The sequence below is a fragment of the Capra hircus genome, chromosome 2 (genome assembly GCF_001704415.2).
Source record: "Capra hircus breed San Clemente chromosome 2, ASM170441v1, whole genome shotgun sequence".
In the NCBI taxonomy this organism is placed as follows: Eukaryota; Metazoa; Chordata; class Mammalia; order Artiodactyla; family Bovidae; genus Capra; species Capra hircus.
This window is the reverse complement of record NC_030809.1, coordinates 126,773,778-126,791,125: the sequence shown is the minus strand read 5'-3', so window position 1 is coordinate 126,791,125 and position 17,348 is coordinate 126,773,778. Positions and strand designations below refer to the sequence as shown.

Sequence of the window (17,348 nt, the reverse complement as noted above, 5' to 3'; positions counted from 1 at the left end):
TAGCCATTCTCTTCTCCTGAGCATCTTCCCAACCCAGGGATTGAACCTGGGGTCTCCCACACTCTAGGTAGATTCTTTACTGCTGAGTCACCAGGAATGTCCTTTTTAAATTTTTAATTTTGTGGAGGTTTTTTGGGTTTATTTTCCCCTTCACTTTTTCCCTCAAGCTTTCATTTAAATTAAAATAGTATTTAAGGCTACATACATTTACCTCTACATTATGCTTTTGGGATATCCTACATATATTGATATTTTCATTATAATTCACTTCTAAGTAAATTTCTAGTATGATTTTTTTTCTATAAGTTGCTTAAAAATCACAATTCCTAATTCTCAATTTAAATTTGTTACTGATTTCTTAAAATTGCACTATAATCAAATAGAATATATTCTATGATTTCAATTTTCTCAAATTTGTTCAGACTTCCTATATGTATATTGGGAACTTTTATATTCTCTAAATGTTGGATGCCAAGTTCTATATAGAGTTTATTAATTATGTTGAGTCTTCTATATATTTAGTGATACCTTTATCTTTTAAATCAAATTTCACCCTTTATTTCTTTCAATATTTTATATACATTTATACTTTGTAACTGATAATTCTAAATCTCAAGTCTTTCCATGGGGTGGCAAAGCGGCAGACACAAATGAGCGACTTTGACTTCACTTTTCTAGGACTAAGATTTGTTTGCTGTTTCTTCTAATGGCTTACTTTCTGTTTCTTTAGTACTTTAGAAATAAATTCCTATTTGATTTGAACTTAATCTGTGCGACCTGTACTAGATTGTTCTGGTGAAAACTTGCACTTACTCTTGCAAGAGTCAGGGTCATCTTTGTTTTGGGGACACTTTAGCCCTGTGGGAAAATCTAGACCTAATAGGAGGTTCAGGTCAGACCCCTAGCTTGCAGCAGGCCCCGGGTGAGTCTGAAACCCCATACTGGTGTCTGCAAGTACTGCTCCCACTCTGCCCAGGTTCCATCCCTCCCCACCTAGCTACCCTGACTCACACACTTGCTTACAACTCACAAGTCAGGTTTAGCCAATGGAGTTTTTAATTGATTAATTGGGTAGGGGTGGATTTCTTTTATGGTCTTGAGAGTCCAGTAATACGTATGTCATAATTTAATAAGGCCACGTGTGATATCCAGTCTGACAAGAGTCGCTGTCCATTACTCAAGTCTGACTCTTTAAAAAGCCCAGTTTCCTCAACTGCATTTTTCTGTTTTCTTGTTTATTCACCACCAAAAACATTTTACAGAAAGGAAAAATCATTCAGATGAAAAAATAATACATAGAAAGATAAGGAACATAAAAGTATGTCTTACCCGCAGATATGCGATCAGCTCCTCACACTGCATCTGTCCCCCCCTTGAGATGGTCATGTTCTTGGAGTGACCCGGGGACCTGTTATGGAGAAAGAGTGCTCGTCGAATTGCTCCTTTCTGCTTGAGTTTATCCAAAAGAAGCTCCACCTGGAAGTCTATACAAACCAAAGGATTTATAACCAACATAATCTTTATGGACACCTACCTGTCCTAAATATCTCAAGTTTTCATGTAAAGACAGATACACAGACATTTCTTAAGAAGTAACTTGCTTCTAATTCATTCTGAAAAAGTCTATACGGTATAGTGAGACCACAACATATTAATTCTGAATATTTAATAATTAATTAATCCAACCATTCCCAACTTAATATCATCTAATAATTCAGACACTAGATAATGATAAAACAACTAGCAGACAGAAGGAAATTTTTTTTCTTTTAACTTAAGCTGAGAGGAGGAAGTTCAGAAATGAGATATGTGAATAATTAAGACTTCCACCACTAATGCAGGTAGCAGCACTCCTGCTGATTGTGAGTAAGAAATGTTTACTAATCTGCACCCATACATTCACTACTGTGATGAATGAGCAGTTTGTATCAATTGCAACTCCTATTTCTAATGAAGCTCCCATATCAAACTATCAGGTAAATATATCTCTCATGAAGCAAATGCCTAAACAAAGCTGACTAGGTCAGGAATCGTCTTAAAAAGAATGCGCAGCCAAGAATCAAGCACAGTTGCTAGATTACTAGCTTTTAAGATTCAGTTCTTCTTAAATAGTTTCTTCAAAGGAGACAAGAATGCAGATCTTTAAAACCACAAGTCTCCTTTCAAGTTCCCCTAAATGCTGAACTTCATAACAAATCTGAGTGAAAACCCAGGATTATTTTGCTTCTAGTTCTGTTCCATCCACTCTTTGAGAGACAGCAAGCGCCTGCCTCTAGCCTCTTGAAACTGCCATTTCCTCTGCAAAATTCTTGTCCAGGTATCCCGTAGCTCCTTCATTTCCTTCAGGTCTTAACTGAAAAATTACCTTCCTTGCTACCCTGTGTGAACTTCAGACACAAACACACCTCCCAACAGACTCAGTCCTCTAGTAAAAGCTTCACTGTTCTTTCTTGGCATTTACACCGACAAATCTCCCAACAGTTACTGAATTCTCCTACCTTGCTTTCAGAATCACATACACAATTTTTTGGAAAAAAAGAGTGAAGTTAGTATTTTCTCTGTGGGTTAAATTTAGTGGTCAAAACTTTTTCTCCTTCTCTCTTTCTAAATCACCTCTACTCCTGAAATTACCAGGGTTTCTCCAACACATAAAATATAAACTTCTCAGTAGGTAACTGACTTTATAAACAATGAGATTAATTTTTCCTGAAGTTCATTTTTCTCACATGGGTAACTTTAACTTTCTCAAGGCCTTATCACTGATTTTTCAGAATGCCAATAAGTAAATGTATTATCTCTGAACTGGCTTAACAGCTGCCAAACAAAATAATTTTGTTGTAATTTTAAATGTCTTTAACATAAACATTCAAATAAAAAAAAAATAACATCTGAATAGTTATTCAAACATCCTAAAACGTTAATTAAGAGCTGCATATGCAGCACCATTATATATAATTTATCCATAGAATACTTACCAAGCTTCGTAGGAAGTGCTCCTTTGCCATCAGCCTTTAAGCAAAACCTGACATTAAAACTGTAAAAAAATAAAAAATACATACAAATCCTATAATCATTTTAATATTTTTTAATATAACCTAAATCTCACATTTCTTCTTTTTTAAATCTTACATTTCTAATACTTGGCTTATATTATGAAGCCTTATATTTTTCTTTATATCAATATTACTATTATATATGAAACTAAACAGAATATTCTAACTTATTCTTAAGTAGTTTAGGCACTCATGATACTTTAATGAGACAAAAAAGAAAAAAAAATCCCTAACCACCTCTCAAGTTTATAGAATCTCTTTGATAAATCTAAATGAGGAAAATGACAGTCCAAATTTAAAATAAATATCTCACTTATTTAAAAGCCCCGCAAAGCTCCCTTTAATTAGTGAGCTCCTCTAGAACAGCATTTTTCACAGCTTATTACTAGGTCATGACATCAGTTTACTGGGTTGTGGCCAGCATCTTTAAAATAATATATGTGTAAAATTGACGTAAGTTTCAAGGGTAAGATTTCATGAAACTTAAGTTTTAAAAATGTATGTTTACTGGATTATGATGTAAAATGTATTTCATCCTATAATCAAAAACACATGAAAGCTACTGCTCTAGTTAACATATTCAAAGCCTTCACATTGTTACCAGAATAAGCAAAAACCTTGAAAATGTCACTGCCAATCAATGAAAATGAAGACCAAATATTATTGAAATTTTAATGCACTCTGATGAAAGAAATAAAATTTTTATTATCTACATGTTTGTTTAATATATATATTATAAACAAAATTTTGAAAAATGATTTTAATAACAACAATAAATACTTCAAAAACAAAATCAGGAAAAATATCTTTCCATTAGATCATCTGAAGTAAAATCTTCCCAGCTTCCAATCATTCTACCCTTCATATATAAGTTCTCTTTGATTTTTCTGTGTAAGTAAGAAACATGAGCATTGTTTCCCAAAGTTTGGTACTTACAGTCAGTTTATATGGATCAGGACTTTTCATTATTAATTTTATATTTATGTTGACATGTATGAGAAAGACTGGTTTCTCCATTTTATTTTAATATGTTTTAAAGTAAAATATCAGTCAGTTTAAAGGAAAAAATCTTAAGAAAATTATAAATACAAATAGAATAAAAAATAGCAAAAAAAAATCACAATATAGTGAAAAGTAATAAAAAATGGAAACTTGAGAAATAGAGAAAAATTTCAGACATTAAGCTTACCAAAAAAGTTACATTTTTCTTCAGAAATTAGTAAAAGAACAGAAGACCAATACCTTCAAGCAAAATAATTATTTTCATACAATTAGTCACAGATACTAAATCTGAAAAACATCATTAGCTTTTAAAAATCAAAATCAAAATGTTCACTGGCTTTTTTACTTTTGATATATTCATTTTTCAAAAATTAGTTTTATACTAGTTCACAGAATATTTCTAGAGGCTTATATGTACCCTCTTTGGAACAATATTTGTAAATTCAATCTATGACAAGAAAATAGAGTATATCCATAGAAACTGTTTTAGCAATATTTCAGCCCACTCCCCCATTTTCAATTATTTTTATGATGATTGAACCAATAATTATAACTATTATTAAACAAAAACCCTTACCAGGAAACTTTGAGATCTGTCCCAGGCAGAGGGCAGGTTTTATTTTCTTGATTTAAAATGCTAGGGTACACTTCAAGGCCAGCATTTACAGTGATAACTGGTCTGGCCCTGGTTTTCAAAAAAAAAAAGAAAAACGTTATTTACAATGTTACACTGATCTAAGTACTTTAGGTTCACATTCATGGTGTACACAGTGCAATGTTCACTAAAGCAGTGTTTGTAACAGAAAAAAGAACAGAAACGATCAAACTTAGAAAGACCAAATATCCCCGGACTGTCTTGATTTTATCAGTGAAAGTTCCATGACCTGGTAAAGCCCCCTCAATTCCAAGCAAAGCAGGACCACTGGTCACAACCTGTCTAAACACAGCCCATTAAAGCAGGATGGTTATACAAGTTGGGGGATAGCTACCTAATGCAGCTGCAATACAAGAGGGAGATGAGTGCTGTAAAGCCATCTGCACTAATATGGGATGATATGAGCCAGGAGAGAATTTTAGTATGATAGAAAAAAAAAAAAAAAACGTGAAAGGATGCATGCACACATACACACACACACAATTTTGTAATGCACAGAATGTTTCTGGTAGGATATACTAATGAACTAGTAACTGGTGTGAGAGGAAGTATGTATTTTTTATTGTATGCCCTTTTTATATTGCTTGACATTTTACCATATGCCTGTATTACTGCTATTACTATAATAGCAATTTTTAAAACTAAACAATAAATTAAAATAAATATAGTGTTCCAAAGTTCAGATGTACATGTTTATGCTCTGTAAAAATATATAGCAGGCTCAGGTCAGTGTGCTTTTCTAATCATGACAAATCCTAGAATCTGTATGGTCCCAAGCTGCTCTGAGAGGCACAATCAAGTTGACCTATACTTTGCAAGAGCATTAGTTTTCCTACCATGTATAAACACAGTCCATAGAAGTGTAAACATCTTAATCTACTTGTGATGCCAGATGATACCGTAAGGCATGGGGAACTGATGAAACACAGAGAATTATTGGAAATACGTATGAAGCTGGGAACTAGAGATATGTAGATTTACACACATTACTCTGATAAAAACGTTTATTTTGGGAGTCATTACATCCTTCCCCGGTGGTCTCAGAATACTGTGGCACAAATACCAAGTTAATTTCTTGTCCCTTAGGGGAAAATGTAACTTTTATACTTTTAAATGTAACTCGTATACTTTTAAATTCATAAAATCGAAAACATAGGAGAACATCTTTGAACAAATTTAAAGAACAAAGATGGAAAATTCTTAATGCTTTTCTAATAAAAAAAAAAATCTACTGCTTTCTCTATTCTGGGGATCTCCTTGTATCACTACTCCTTGCCTGAAGTGAATCTTGAATAGAAAGAACAAATTTTATCATTACTTCAAGAAAATTAAAATGAAATTTAAGCACTGGTACTTAACTATAAAACTTTCATATAATTCATAACACTCCTGTATTAACAGATATGGAAAGTCTTACCTGTATAATACAGCTCTATCGACACCAAAAGCTCCTACAATTAAGTCTTAAAAGAGAATAGAAAAACTATGTTAATAGTAATAGTTTTTTAAAATTCAAATACCGTTCTATAAAGCTCTCCATGTACACAATAAGGATTAGATTTAGACATAGACTCAAAGTTCTTCTTCATCAGTGATTTTAAGACAACATCTAAAAGGCTAAAATTTATATGAAAACTTTACCCTATTATCAATGACAAACACTTTCATAACACTAATTTTTTCATCCATCCAGGTAGATAAGAATCTTCTGAATGAATACTGAGTAAAAATCAGCCCCAATGAAGAAGGCTATACCACCCAAACACACATTCCCAAAGGTAAAAGCTTTATAGATGCCTATGGATTTTATTTAGTTTTCTAAAATTTATTTATTTTTCATTGAAGGATAACTATAATACTGTGTTGGTTTCTGCCATATATCAACATGAATCAGCCATAGGGATACAGTTGCCTGTGGACCTTTAAATTTCTCTTTTTCTGAAACAAAAAAATTTTTGAATTTTGTGCTCTGAAACAAAAAAAAAAACTTTTTTCTGTTTTTGAAACAAAACCAAAATACAAACACAGTTGACTCTTGAACAACATGGGTTTGAACCGTGCAAATCTACTTATACATGGATTTTTTTTTCCCCACAGAAAGTACTACAGCACTACACAACCTGAGGTTGGTTCACAACCACAACTGTTGATACAGAGGTCAAGCGTAATTAGTTACAGATGAACTTTTGAGTGTGCAGAGGGTCAGCACTCTTAATATACTGTCCAAGGATCAACTGTACCTAGAATTCTTAGAATGACAGCAGATAGCATCCAAATCAACAAGAACAGAATGCATTAGTCTTCACAGGTAGCTGGTACCACTGGTTCACAATCAGGAAAAATGAAATCAGAACTCTATCTCATATTATATGCGTGCGTTTGTGCTAAGTCACTTCAGTTGTGTCTGACTTTGTGATCCCATGGACTGTAGCCCAATAGGCTTACCCAGGCTTAATTTGACAAAGCTCTTTCTAAGCAGAAAATTACATGAGAAACGATACAGACAGGTACAATGGATCACAAAAGAATTAGGAACTTTTTTATGCCCTCAAAGAAAACATGACAGGGAACAGGGCTGTCTGTGCTTTGTATCCCCTCAGTGATGACCACCTGCCTTGAACAATGGCAGGGCTTGAACAGCAGCTGAAATACTGAATTAAACTGACTTATAACATAAAATCAATAGAGCAGTAATTAATATTAGGTTGGTATAAAAGTAATTAATATTAGGGTGGTGCCATTTGATATTGGAATACATCCTTAAATAAATGGAGTTATGTTATACATCATTTCAACGTGCATTTCTCGCTTTACGTTTTTTTTGCTAATGACTTAATACTTGCTGTGTATTTTATATTTATTTTAGACTATGGAAATCATGTTAGACAAAAAGCAAAACTGAGTGACTTTCTTATTCAAGTTCAAAGTAGGTCACAGACAGCAGCAGAGACAATTCACAGCATCAACAAAGCATTTGGCCAAGGAACTGTTGATGAACATACAGGCCGTTGGTAATTCAAGAAGTTTTGAAAATGAGATGAGAGCCTTAAAGATGAGGAGCGTAGTGGCCGGCCATCAGAAGTTGACAACCACCAACTGAAAGGATCATCAAAGTGGATCCTCTTACAACCACACAAGAAGTTGAAGAACTCAACGCTGACCATTCTATACCTGTCTGGCATTTGAAGCAAACTGGAAAGGTGAAAAAGCTAGGTAAGTACGTGCCTCATGAACTGACCAAAAATCAAAATAATAGTCCTTTTGAAGCATCATCTTCTCTTATTCTATGCAACAACAATGAACCATTGCTTAATCATATTGTGACCTGTGATAGAAAGTGGATTTTATACAAAACTGGTGACGACCAGCTCCGTGGTTAGACTAAGAAGAAACGTCAAATCACTTTCCAAAGCCAAATTTGCACCAAAAAAGATTACGGTCACTATTTGGTGGTCTGCTGCTGGTCTGATCCACTATAGCTTTCTAAATCCCAGTGAAACCATTATATCTGAGAAGCATGCTCAGCAAATCAATGAGATGCATGGAGAACTACATCGCCTGCAGCAGGCACTGCTCAACAGAAAGGGCCCCACTCTTCTTCACAACAACCCCTGACTGTATGTTACACAATCAACGCTTCTAAAGTTGAACAAATTGGGCTTCAAGTTTTCCCTCATCTTCCACATTCACCTGAGCAACTGACTACCACTTCTTCAAGCATCTTGACTACTTAATGCAGCGAAATGCTTCCACAACCAGCAGGAGGCAGAAAATGCTTTCCGAGAGCTTCATCAAATCCTGAAGCACAGATTTTTACACTACAGGATTAAACAAACTTATTTCTCACTGGCAAAAATGTGTTTATTGTAATGGTTCCGATTTTGATTAACAAAGATGTGTTTGAGCCTAGTTATAATGATTTAAAGTCCACGGTTTGAAACTGCAATTACATTTGCACCAACATACTACTACTGGCTGTTAGGACTGAAAAATCTAAGATGCACTATTTATTTCTAGGAAGCACCTGGATATCCATTCTTGTCTATATCCGTGGCTCCTTTCATGGAATAGCCGAAGCTTGGTGGCATGCTCCGAGCCGCCCACTTCCCTTCAAGGATCTGAGACGGTACTGCATTCAAGCCTGTGGGTCTTCCATTGAAAATATAAACAATTCCTTTTTTATCTTCACCCCCATATGGAGCAGCAATTGCAATATCTGAGGGGGAAAAGGAAGATGGGAGAGTAAGGAGGCGGGAAAGGGGTGTGGGGAAGGTGAAGAGAAAATGAGAGTGGGAGGGAGGCGGAAACAGATGGAGAAAATAAGTCATAGTACTCATCATTATTTCTGTGGAGAAAATCCTAACATCTTTAGAATCCATGTATTAATACCACGATAAATATCAAACTTCAGTAGGGTACTCTTAACTCAAAAACAAAAACCAAATTCAAGGAGATTCAAGCAAACAGTATGGAAGTGACATTAACTTGGAGCCATATATTCTTGGTCTGACCTTGGACAGATCATTTAACCTTTCTTGACCTCAAATGACTCATCCTTAAAACAGAGAGGAGGGGACATGTCCAAATATTCATCTAAGGTTCATTCTAGCTCTCAAAATTCTTGTTAATTTAATTGGGCATGGTTTGGAGGTTGCTTTTTGTTTTGTTTTTTTGAGAAGTCAATCTGGTTCAGAGACATGAACGCTACGATTTCATCTCTATCTTAATTTATACCGAAATTTTTTGAAACTTTGAAATTCTTAAAATAGAACAACAACAACAACAACAACAAAAAACAACCAAATGGTCACTATAACCTTTCTTAACTCCAGAATATATTATGAATACTATGTCCACTTCCCTCTATCTTTGCTGGCCCCACGCTGGACAAGCCATTCTCATCCTTTGCCTGGACCCCTAAAGGAGTCTAAGTGCCTCCCACTTCTACTCTTGTCCCTATAATCCATTCTCCTCAAGACTGCCAAATGTTAGTATCATGTCACCTTCCTTCCTAAAAATCCTTCAATTATTTCCCAAAGTATTCAAATGCCACCTAGTTTGTCCATGCATCACTCCACCTCTAACCCAACCCCAAATCTTCCTACCAATCCTGGCCTTTTCTGTTTCTTAAACTCACCAGGTTAGCCCCCATCTCTGGATTTACACTTGCTGTGCCCTCTGCTTTATAGGCTCTTGCTCCAGAGCTTTTCTGACTGTCCAAACTGTCAGAGCGTTCTTCCCTAGCCCTTCTGTGGAGTAATACCCTCTCCTTCCCCTATCTAGGAACTTTCTATCAAATCACCTTGCCTTTTGTTTGTCTAAACCCACAGCCTTTCTCACTGCCTGAATTCCCCTTTATGTGTTTACTCTATTGCTCCTCTACAAAACATAAATTTCCTAAGAACAAAGATGTGTTCATCTTGCTTATAACAGCCTTAAATACTAGCCATTTCAAACTGCCTCAATTTTCTTAATATACCTAAAGTGGTTTCACCCCCCTCAACGTAACCTCCCGAGACATCAAAGACACCTCGTCACTCATTTTTTAAGATGGTTATACCCAGGAATATCTCAAACACTGTGATGACTACTTTCTAGGGTTTACTTGTTCACATTAAACTTGCTCCTATTGATGCTAAATTCCTTAAGGACATGGATGGGCTCTAATTCATCCTCTCATTTTCAGCACTTACAACAGTGCTTAGCCTGCAGTAAGCACCAACTAAGAATTTGTTATCCTTAAATGAAAAGTAGTTTTTAAATTAGGTAAAAGTTCTTCTTAATCCTTCTTTAAGTTTTAATGGATAAATATAACTTCTAAATTGACATATGCACTAAGGAAGTTTTATTAAAATACAATTTTCCAACAGAAGATGAAAGATGGTTTTAAAAAAATTCTCCTTACCCTTCCTAAACCTTTGTTATTTTATATATTCTAATCACATCTTCTCTTAGCTGGTATCTGTCTAGTCTGGAGAGCCCTCCTTTTTCATGCAATCAATCTACTCCTTTGATCATTCTAGTTTCTTTTTCTGTGCCTTTCCCTCTCTGCCTTTCTGGGGAAGTATTGACAAAAACTCCACGTAATTGTGGAACATAATTTTACTATTTTGTTTTCAGTATCCCTCTTGATCATACCTAGGGTTTTCCCAGTGGGTGTTAAGTGGAAAGGGAGGAAAATAGGAGCAAAGACATAAAAAAAGAGTCAGTGTCATCAGGTCTGAATAAGGAGAAGATCTAGCTTATAACTAATACACACATACACATACAGACTATATGGGACAATAAGACCTCAGGAGATACTTTGGGAGCAAAAAAAAAAAAAAAAAATCATCCTCAATGGTATCTAGCTCTAAAAGTAAAATCTCCTTATAAAACTGTTATAAAACTTTGATATTTTTTAGGTATCACTGCTTATAATTTTTGTGTTCACAGTAAGTATATTTTAATAGGAATAGGAAAAGCAGGATGAGACGCTATCTGGATTATGATATTAAGGAAACGTTCTTTAAAGTGGCTGGAATATTCTCAAAACAAGGTGAAGACAAACCTGTCCAGGTTTTCCCAAAATGCCTGGAGACAGGCCCATCCACAGCAAAGAACCTGTTAAATTCACTCAGGGCAGAACTTCGAATCTGGCCCTGTTTTCTAGGTAGTTTCTGTTATCAAAAAGTAGTGATTTGATCTGTTCTATAGTATTCTTCTCAAGTTCTATATTGAATTTTATACTAGAATTCTACTTATGTTCTCCTGGTAGTAAAAAATAACCTTTAAGACTATTTTAGGAGGCAAAATGTGCCCTTGAGTAGTTTTTCCACTAACAATGAAAACTTCTAGGGTGAGAGATGACACTGTCAGCACATGACATAACACTACGCACGTGGCAGGAATGGAGTCTTGAGGCCAAACATTTTCCTTTTCCACTACTAACTGGGAGATTTGAGAGTCATCTGTCTTTTTTGAGGTTTTCATCTTAATTTATAACTTTCTTGTCATTTTCAGGGGGATATCCCTCTATGCTGCTGATTATACCAACAAACCCATAGTTCAACTCTCCATTTTGTGACCTCTAGGAAGATTGTTAGTATCATTCCATTTTTAAAAAATTCTTGGTAATCTGTAATCTACATTTCACTCTATAGCAGAAGCCAACTTTGATTTTTAAAGATATCTACAGCTAGCTATTAATTAAATTATTAAGTAGGACTGTTATAAAAGTGAATGTATATCTTTTTATCTGTCCCTGTGAAGGGAGATACAACCTCCCTCAGAATATTCTGGATAGCTATAACAAAATTATGGCTTTAAAAATATTAGTATCAAATCATACCTTTGAAGGAGGCATTAGAGTCAGCACTGCCTTGACAATAGGTCTGGGAGCATTTTTTACACTTGTATCCAAATGGACAGCAGAGGGCACTGCCGCTAAGCAGGACATAGATGCAAAAGATCACCAGCTCACACTGGGCTCCCTGGGAATGCAAGTGCCTTTCAAAAATTAACCACTCTGATGCTCTAATTTGAGCTGCATGTGTAATAACTCATGAGAGTCAGTTTTTGAAAATTCCCCTCTGATTTTTAAGGGAAATGAATAACCTGTCGCTGAACCTAGTGTGTCACTCAAATCTTTCCTTCCAGGAAGGAGGTTTGCTCGTGTGAGCTTCTATAAATAGGGTATAGGACTTTTTCAGGTGGCCACAGAAAATCAGGGACCTTCGGCTCCTCACACTCCTTACCATTGAAGCCATCCTGGTCTAGATCTCCCAAAGGGGCTATGGCGCTGCCGAACCTTGCAAAGACCTCAAAACCATTCAGCTTGATGGTCTGGAAGTCTCCCGAAGCTTTCTGCAGAGCCACCGAGACCTGCCCCACCTCCTGGAGTTTGCCATCAGAACCGCGATCCATGAAGAGAGGCGCGCCGATAAAGACATCTGCATAACTAAAGAGCAGAATCGTTCTCACGAAGAGCAAGATCAAACAGCATGTGGCTATTAATACTCGTTTTCTTTATTAGTCGAAACTCAAGTTTTCCTCTTTCTGCCTCTCTTAAGGCCACATTTGAAATGACCATTTCTAATTCAAACCTTCCTTCAGTTCTTTTAAGAAACTATGAGTAATTCATAAGATTATTTTATTTCTTCATACCATAAAAGCTATTGAAAGGAATTATTAACAACATAAACGTTTTCTAGTATTCGTGATTAAGGTTGCATCAAATTGGTTCCTTAAATAGGAAGATTAGCGGGAAGGAGACAGAGAAACAGAAGGAAAAACGTTTACTTTTAGTAAAGCATTCATAAACACGAGAGGAAAACTGTTTCTGGAAACATTTTTTAAAACTTACTCATCCCCATTAATGTCAGTGGCAGCGACAGAAAATCCAAAATATGCAGCCATCTGGATAATGAGATGAAAATGAAATGTTTACATTTCATCCAACTAATTTAGAAAATTAATAGTTGTTGTGTATTTACCAAATAGAAAGGATTACTTTTTTCTCTGCATATAGTGCTTCAACCTAAGTTTCTTCTTTTGTTTATTCTACCAAAACAATAACCGTCAGTCCTTTTCTAGATTTACTGGCAAGACAGCAATGTGTCTTGCAAGACATTTCAGTGTCTTCAGCACATGCCATTCACAAGTACAATCAAGGCTCCTCCTGAGGCTCCACCTCCTATCTCCTGCCCTCTCTACTTACCCAAAGACACCAGACACACTACCAGAAAGACAGGCAAGACATTTCAACTGTCCACAAGAAGTTATAAATGATGCCGACGCAGTAGAAATAATAAATACTACTTTTTAATAGGTCATACATGGTTCTTCCTATGTGAAACCACTACAACTCGAAAGAAAGACACAGAATGGAGTTCCTTTTTGTTTCACATCTCAATCAATTATGTGCCAGTGGTTTTGCTTTTAAATTGCACATAGTACAAATGTGCTTGGGTTTATCATGGGCTTGTTTTGCAGAGAAGGAATGGCTTCTCCTCACCACAGGAGACTGCTGGCCATCACAGACAGAGCAGTCTGGCTGGAAATACATGTGAAAAAAGAAGTTCTAAAGAGAGTCCAACATACAAAACAAAACTAGGAGTGGTGACAGACTAAAGATGAACCAAAGTGAAAGATGAGTCAACAAACCAAAAACCGTAAAGTTAGTAAATCTTCCAAAATTCGATTAGCTAAGCTATCAGGAGGGAACAGTATGGGAGATTCCCAGGTTAATCTATTTCGAATTTATACAGTGTAACTGAGAAAATGAAAGACAAAGTCTGTGTTGAATCACAAGGTCAGAACATGTGTAATAAAGTGCACTGTATTAGGGGTACCGTGACAAAGTGCTGGCTGGAATTTAACAGAATACTACTCTTGGATTGTGGTCTCTCAGGTTACTGGGCCTGAAACTGCAAAGAAAGGATGTCACTGACTGAGAAAAGTCTTGTCCTACGTTATTATCACTGAAGTGTTTCCCTTGGATTTTCACCACGTCCCCATAAGGAAGCTACCAGGATCCTTATTTTTATACATAAGCCGTCAGATTGACAATGGTAAACACCAGATCCAATGCAATAAGACTGAGCAGTGAGAGCCCAGGTCAGTCCTAATGCAAACCCTGCTTTTCTCCACAAAAGAGCTGAGGACAAAGAGAAAGCATCAAGGACCAAGTACAAGACCCAGAGACACACACGGGCACCCAACAGCAGAAGCTGCTTGAGGACAAGAAGCCACGATAGCACAGAGGGGTGCCCCTGCCACAGCCCTAACAGCTGACAACCGCACATGTCAACCCTGACGGCCACACAAACGGAACGTTCCTGGGGACCTCGAGTCTAGTTTCCCAGCCTATCAATCCTCTCGCAAAGCCAAACAGTCTCAACTGAACAACAAGTGAGCTTGAATCCTAGATGTGCAAACTAGGAGATGCTTTTTTCTACTACTGATTAGGTTTTCCTTTATCATTACAGGTACACCTCGGAGATGCTGCAAGTTCAGTTCCAGACCAGATCACTGCAGCAGATTGAAGAGCACAATAAAGTGAGTCACACAAATTTTTTGGTTTCCCGTACATATAACATTTATACCTTACTATAGTCTGTAAGTGTGCAATATCATTATGTCTAAAAAAAACAATGTATATATCTTCATTTTAAAATACTCTATCACTAAAAAATACTAACCATCACCTGACAACTCAGGGTTGTCACAAACTTTCAGTGTGTAAAAAAACAAGCAGAAACTATGAAATGTATTAATAACGAAATGCAGTAAAACATGGTATACCTATACTAACTTACCATTTCATTCTTTGAGATGTACAATAATACAGAATATTGTAAAATGCTCATAATTATAGAGAATGTCTAGTACTTAAAAGTACTAATTAGTAATTGAAAAATGTAGTTCACGTAGTACAAATGAAGTTTACTTGTAATTTCTATAGTAAACACATCTTGGCCATGCTTTGTTTTACATCTAATAAAATTAAAAGGTCATTCTTTAGAGGGATCATTCTTTAAAAAAGAAGCATAGATCATTCTTTAAAAGAGAATTTAATGTTATTAGCAAATAAAAAGGAAATTTTTTAGTTCTGTATGTGTTCAATTTGATTTTGTATTTCCTTTTTTAAAAAACTATTATAACAATTACAAAAGGCTTTGCTTAAATAAATTACTCCGGTTAAAACAAAGGTGAAATATTTAAAGCCTATTTCATATATTTATAATATCCACTATTAAACCAATAGTTACTGTATATTGAATATTAAACCATCAGAATATTACCAAGAAAAGTTGTTAAAGATAGTGGGAAGTGTTGGTGTCAAAATGTTAAGTGGAAGAAAAAAAAAACCCACAACACTTCAAAGCATACCTGTTCACCAGTAAAATTGTGTAAGGAGGACATGTTTTTCCCATCATAAATGTAAACCTGTGCAAGAAAAAAAGCATATGAAATAGAGTAAAATATGAAATAACCCGGAGATTTTTTAGAAAACACCTTTTAAGTTTCCTACCATTCCCAAAGTCCTCGCTGCTCTTGGAACTCCTGAAACAAAGTCTGAAAAGAAAAAAATTACTTATTTTTAAGACCAATACTGGCAACTCCAACAGTAAGTGGCTATGTCAAACAGCTTTAAGTTTTGTTATTTCAGTAGACAGTATGAGATCTTAAAAACTTGGGATTCCATAATAAATGACCCAAGCACTGATTTTAACCACAAAATCAAATCTTTACAAAATATGGAAAGATTCTTGAAGACTTCAAATAAATGCATGTGTGCCCTCAAGGTATTTATAATCTTGTAAAAGAGAGCAGGCAAGAGAAAACGGCTTAAGGATGAAGAAAAGCTGTATATACTGTAATAAAAAAAATCCAGAGCCAAGTGAAACAGGGCTGAGGCTGCAATGATTCAGAAACATGATCAAATCAGGCCTAGTCTAGGCTCCCAAGACTGAGCTCTGAAGACAGACAAGGAAAAGATGGGCTATAGACAGAGCTCAGAAAGTTGCAGATGATGTGTCCAAAGAAAGCAGAAACTATTAAACTGTGCCTCCCCAAGAGAACTGAACCCACTGCACATAAGAAGGAAAGAGGTGAAGAAACAGCTGGAAGTGAGAGCAGACAGAGGTCGCTGAGGCTCTCAGCTCCCTCGGCTGGCTAAAAGAAGTTTACCATGGACCAAGTTCAGTTTCAAAACTCTTTAATTGCTGAAATTTTTCCGTACCACTTGTTTCAAATGCTTAGTCTAAATCTTTTAAAGAGGATTAAATCTAGTTCAAGCACATCGTACCATCTATGCCATCACCGTTGAAATCTCCGACGGCCACTGAGTAACCTAAAGAGGAACCAAAGGTAAAATGCCATCAGGGCAGAACTGATTATCTTCAACTTATTTGCAGACTAAGCTTTCCTGGAAAATACCTTCAACTAATTCCTTTAATTATGTAATATTTTGTCCTCTAGGAGAAATGGGTTCACATGTGTATGATACATGAAACTTGAAGAAAATAATGGCGCTAAACACTCAAATAGTATATCTCTGTTAGAAATATAAGACAGTTTTATCGACTTTACAAAGGAGTCAGTTAAAAACAGGGCAAATTTGCAATTTGTCGTAAAGGAGTAACAAACAACAGATTTTGTCAATCAGCAAAATACTATTTCTGTCATGTATACTTGGTTTAATGAATAAGAGAAACTTAGAACAAAAGTTAATAAATCCTAAACCAAAACTGTAGTTTAACATAGTGAACAGAAGTTCAGTAACCAGACTGCTTGGGATGGAATCTGAGAAAAGCAAAGTTGTAAGTGAAGGACTTTAGGCAAAGACTTCAGACTTTATTTTGCCTCTCTGTGCCTCAGTATCTTTATCTATAAAATGGGAGTAATAACAGTACACTGTCAGAGACTTGTGAGGATTAAATGAGTTATTACAGATAAAGCTCTAAGAACAACATCCAGAATGCAGCAAGTACATCTTAAAAGACTTTCCATTATTAATATCACTGTGTAAATAATCATGCTCTTACATTTCAGCTACTGAAATACAACATAATCTAGGTACTCAATAACAATCTGAAATTATATGTTCCTTATATTTTAAGAAAATCTTAATCTGTTTCACATAAAAGATTTTT

The 17,348-nt window shown here is 35.6% G+C and overlaps 1 protein-coding gene across 2 annotated transcripts in view; it reads right to left on the bottom strand.

Moving 5' to 3' along the window:
- The window catches only part of ITGAV (integrin subunit alpha V), a 105,715-nt gene that overhangs the window by 26,269 nt on the left and 62,098 nt on the right, over positions 1-17,348 (bottom strand). For both annotated transcript variants that reach the window (XM_018054400.1, NM_001314184.1), the window contains 10 exon segments: positions 16,502-16,546; positions 15,725-15,768; positions 15,583-15,639; positions 13,055-13,107; positions 12,447-12,649; positions 8,735-8,926; positions 6,128-6,173; positions 4,633-4,740; positions 2,976-3,034; positions 1,330-1,484 (listed from right to left, as the gene is read on the bottom strand). In XM_018054400.1, coding sequence (XP_017909889.1) covers positions 1,330-1,484; positions 2,976-3,034; positions 4,633-4,740; positions 6,128-6,173; positions 8,735-8,926; positions 12,447-12,649; positions 13,055-13,107; positions 15,583-15,639; positions 15,725-15,768; positions 16,502-16,546 — 962 coding nt within the window.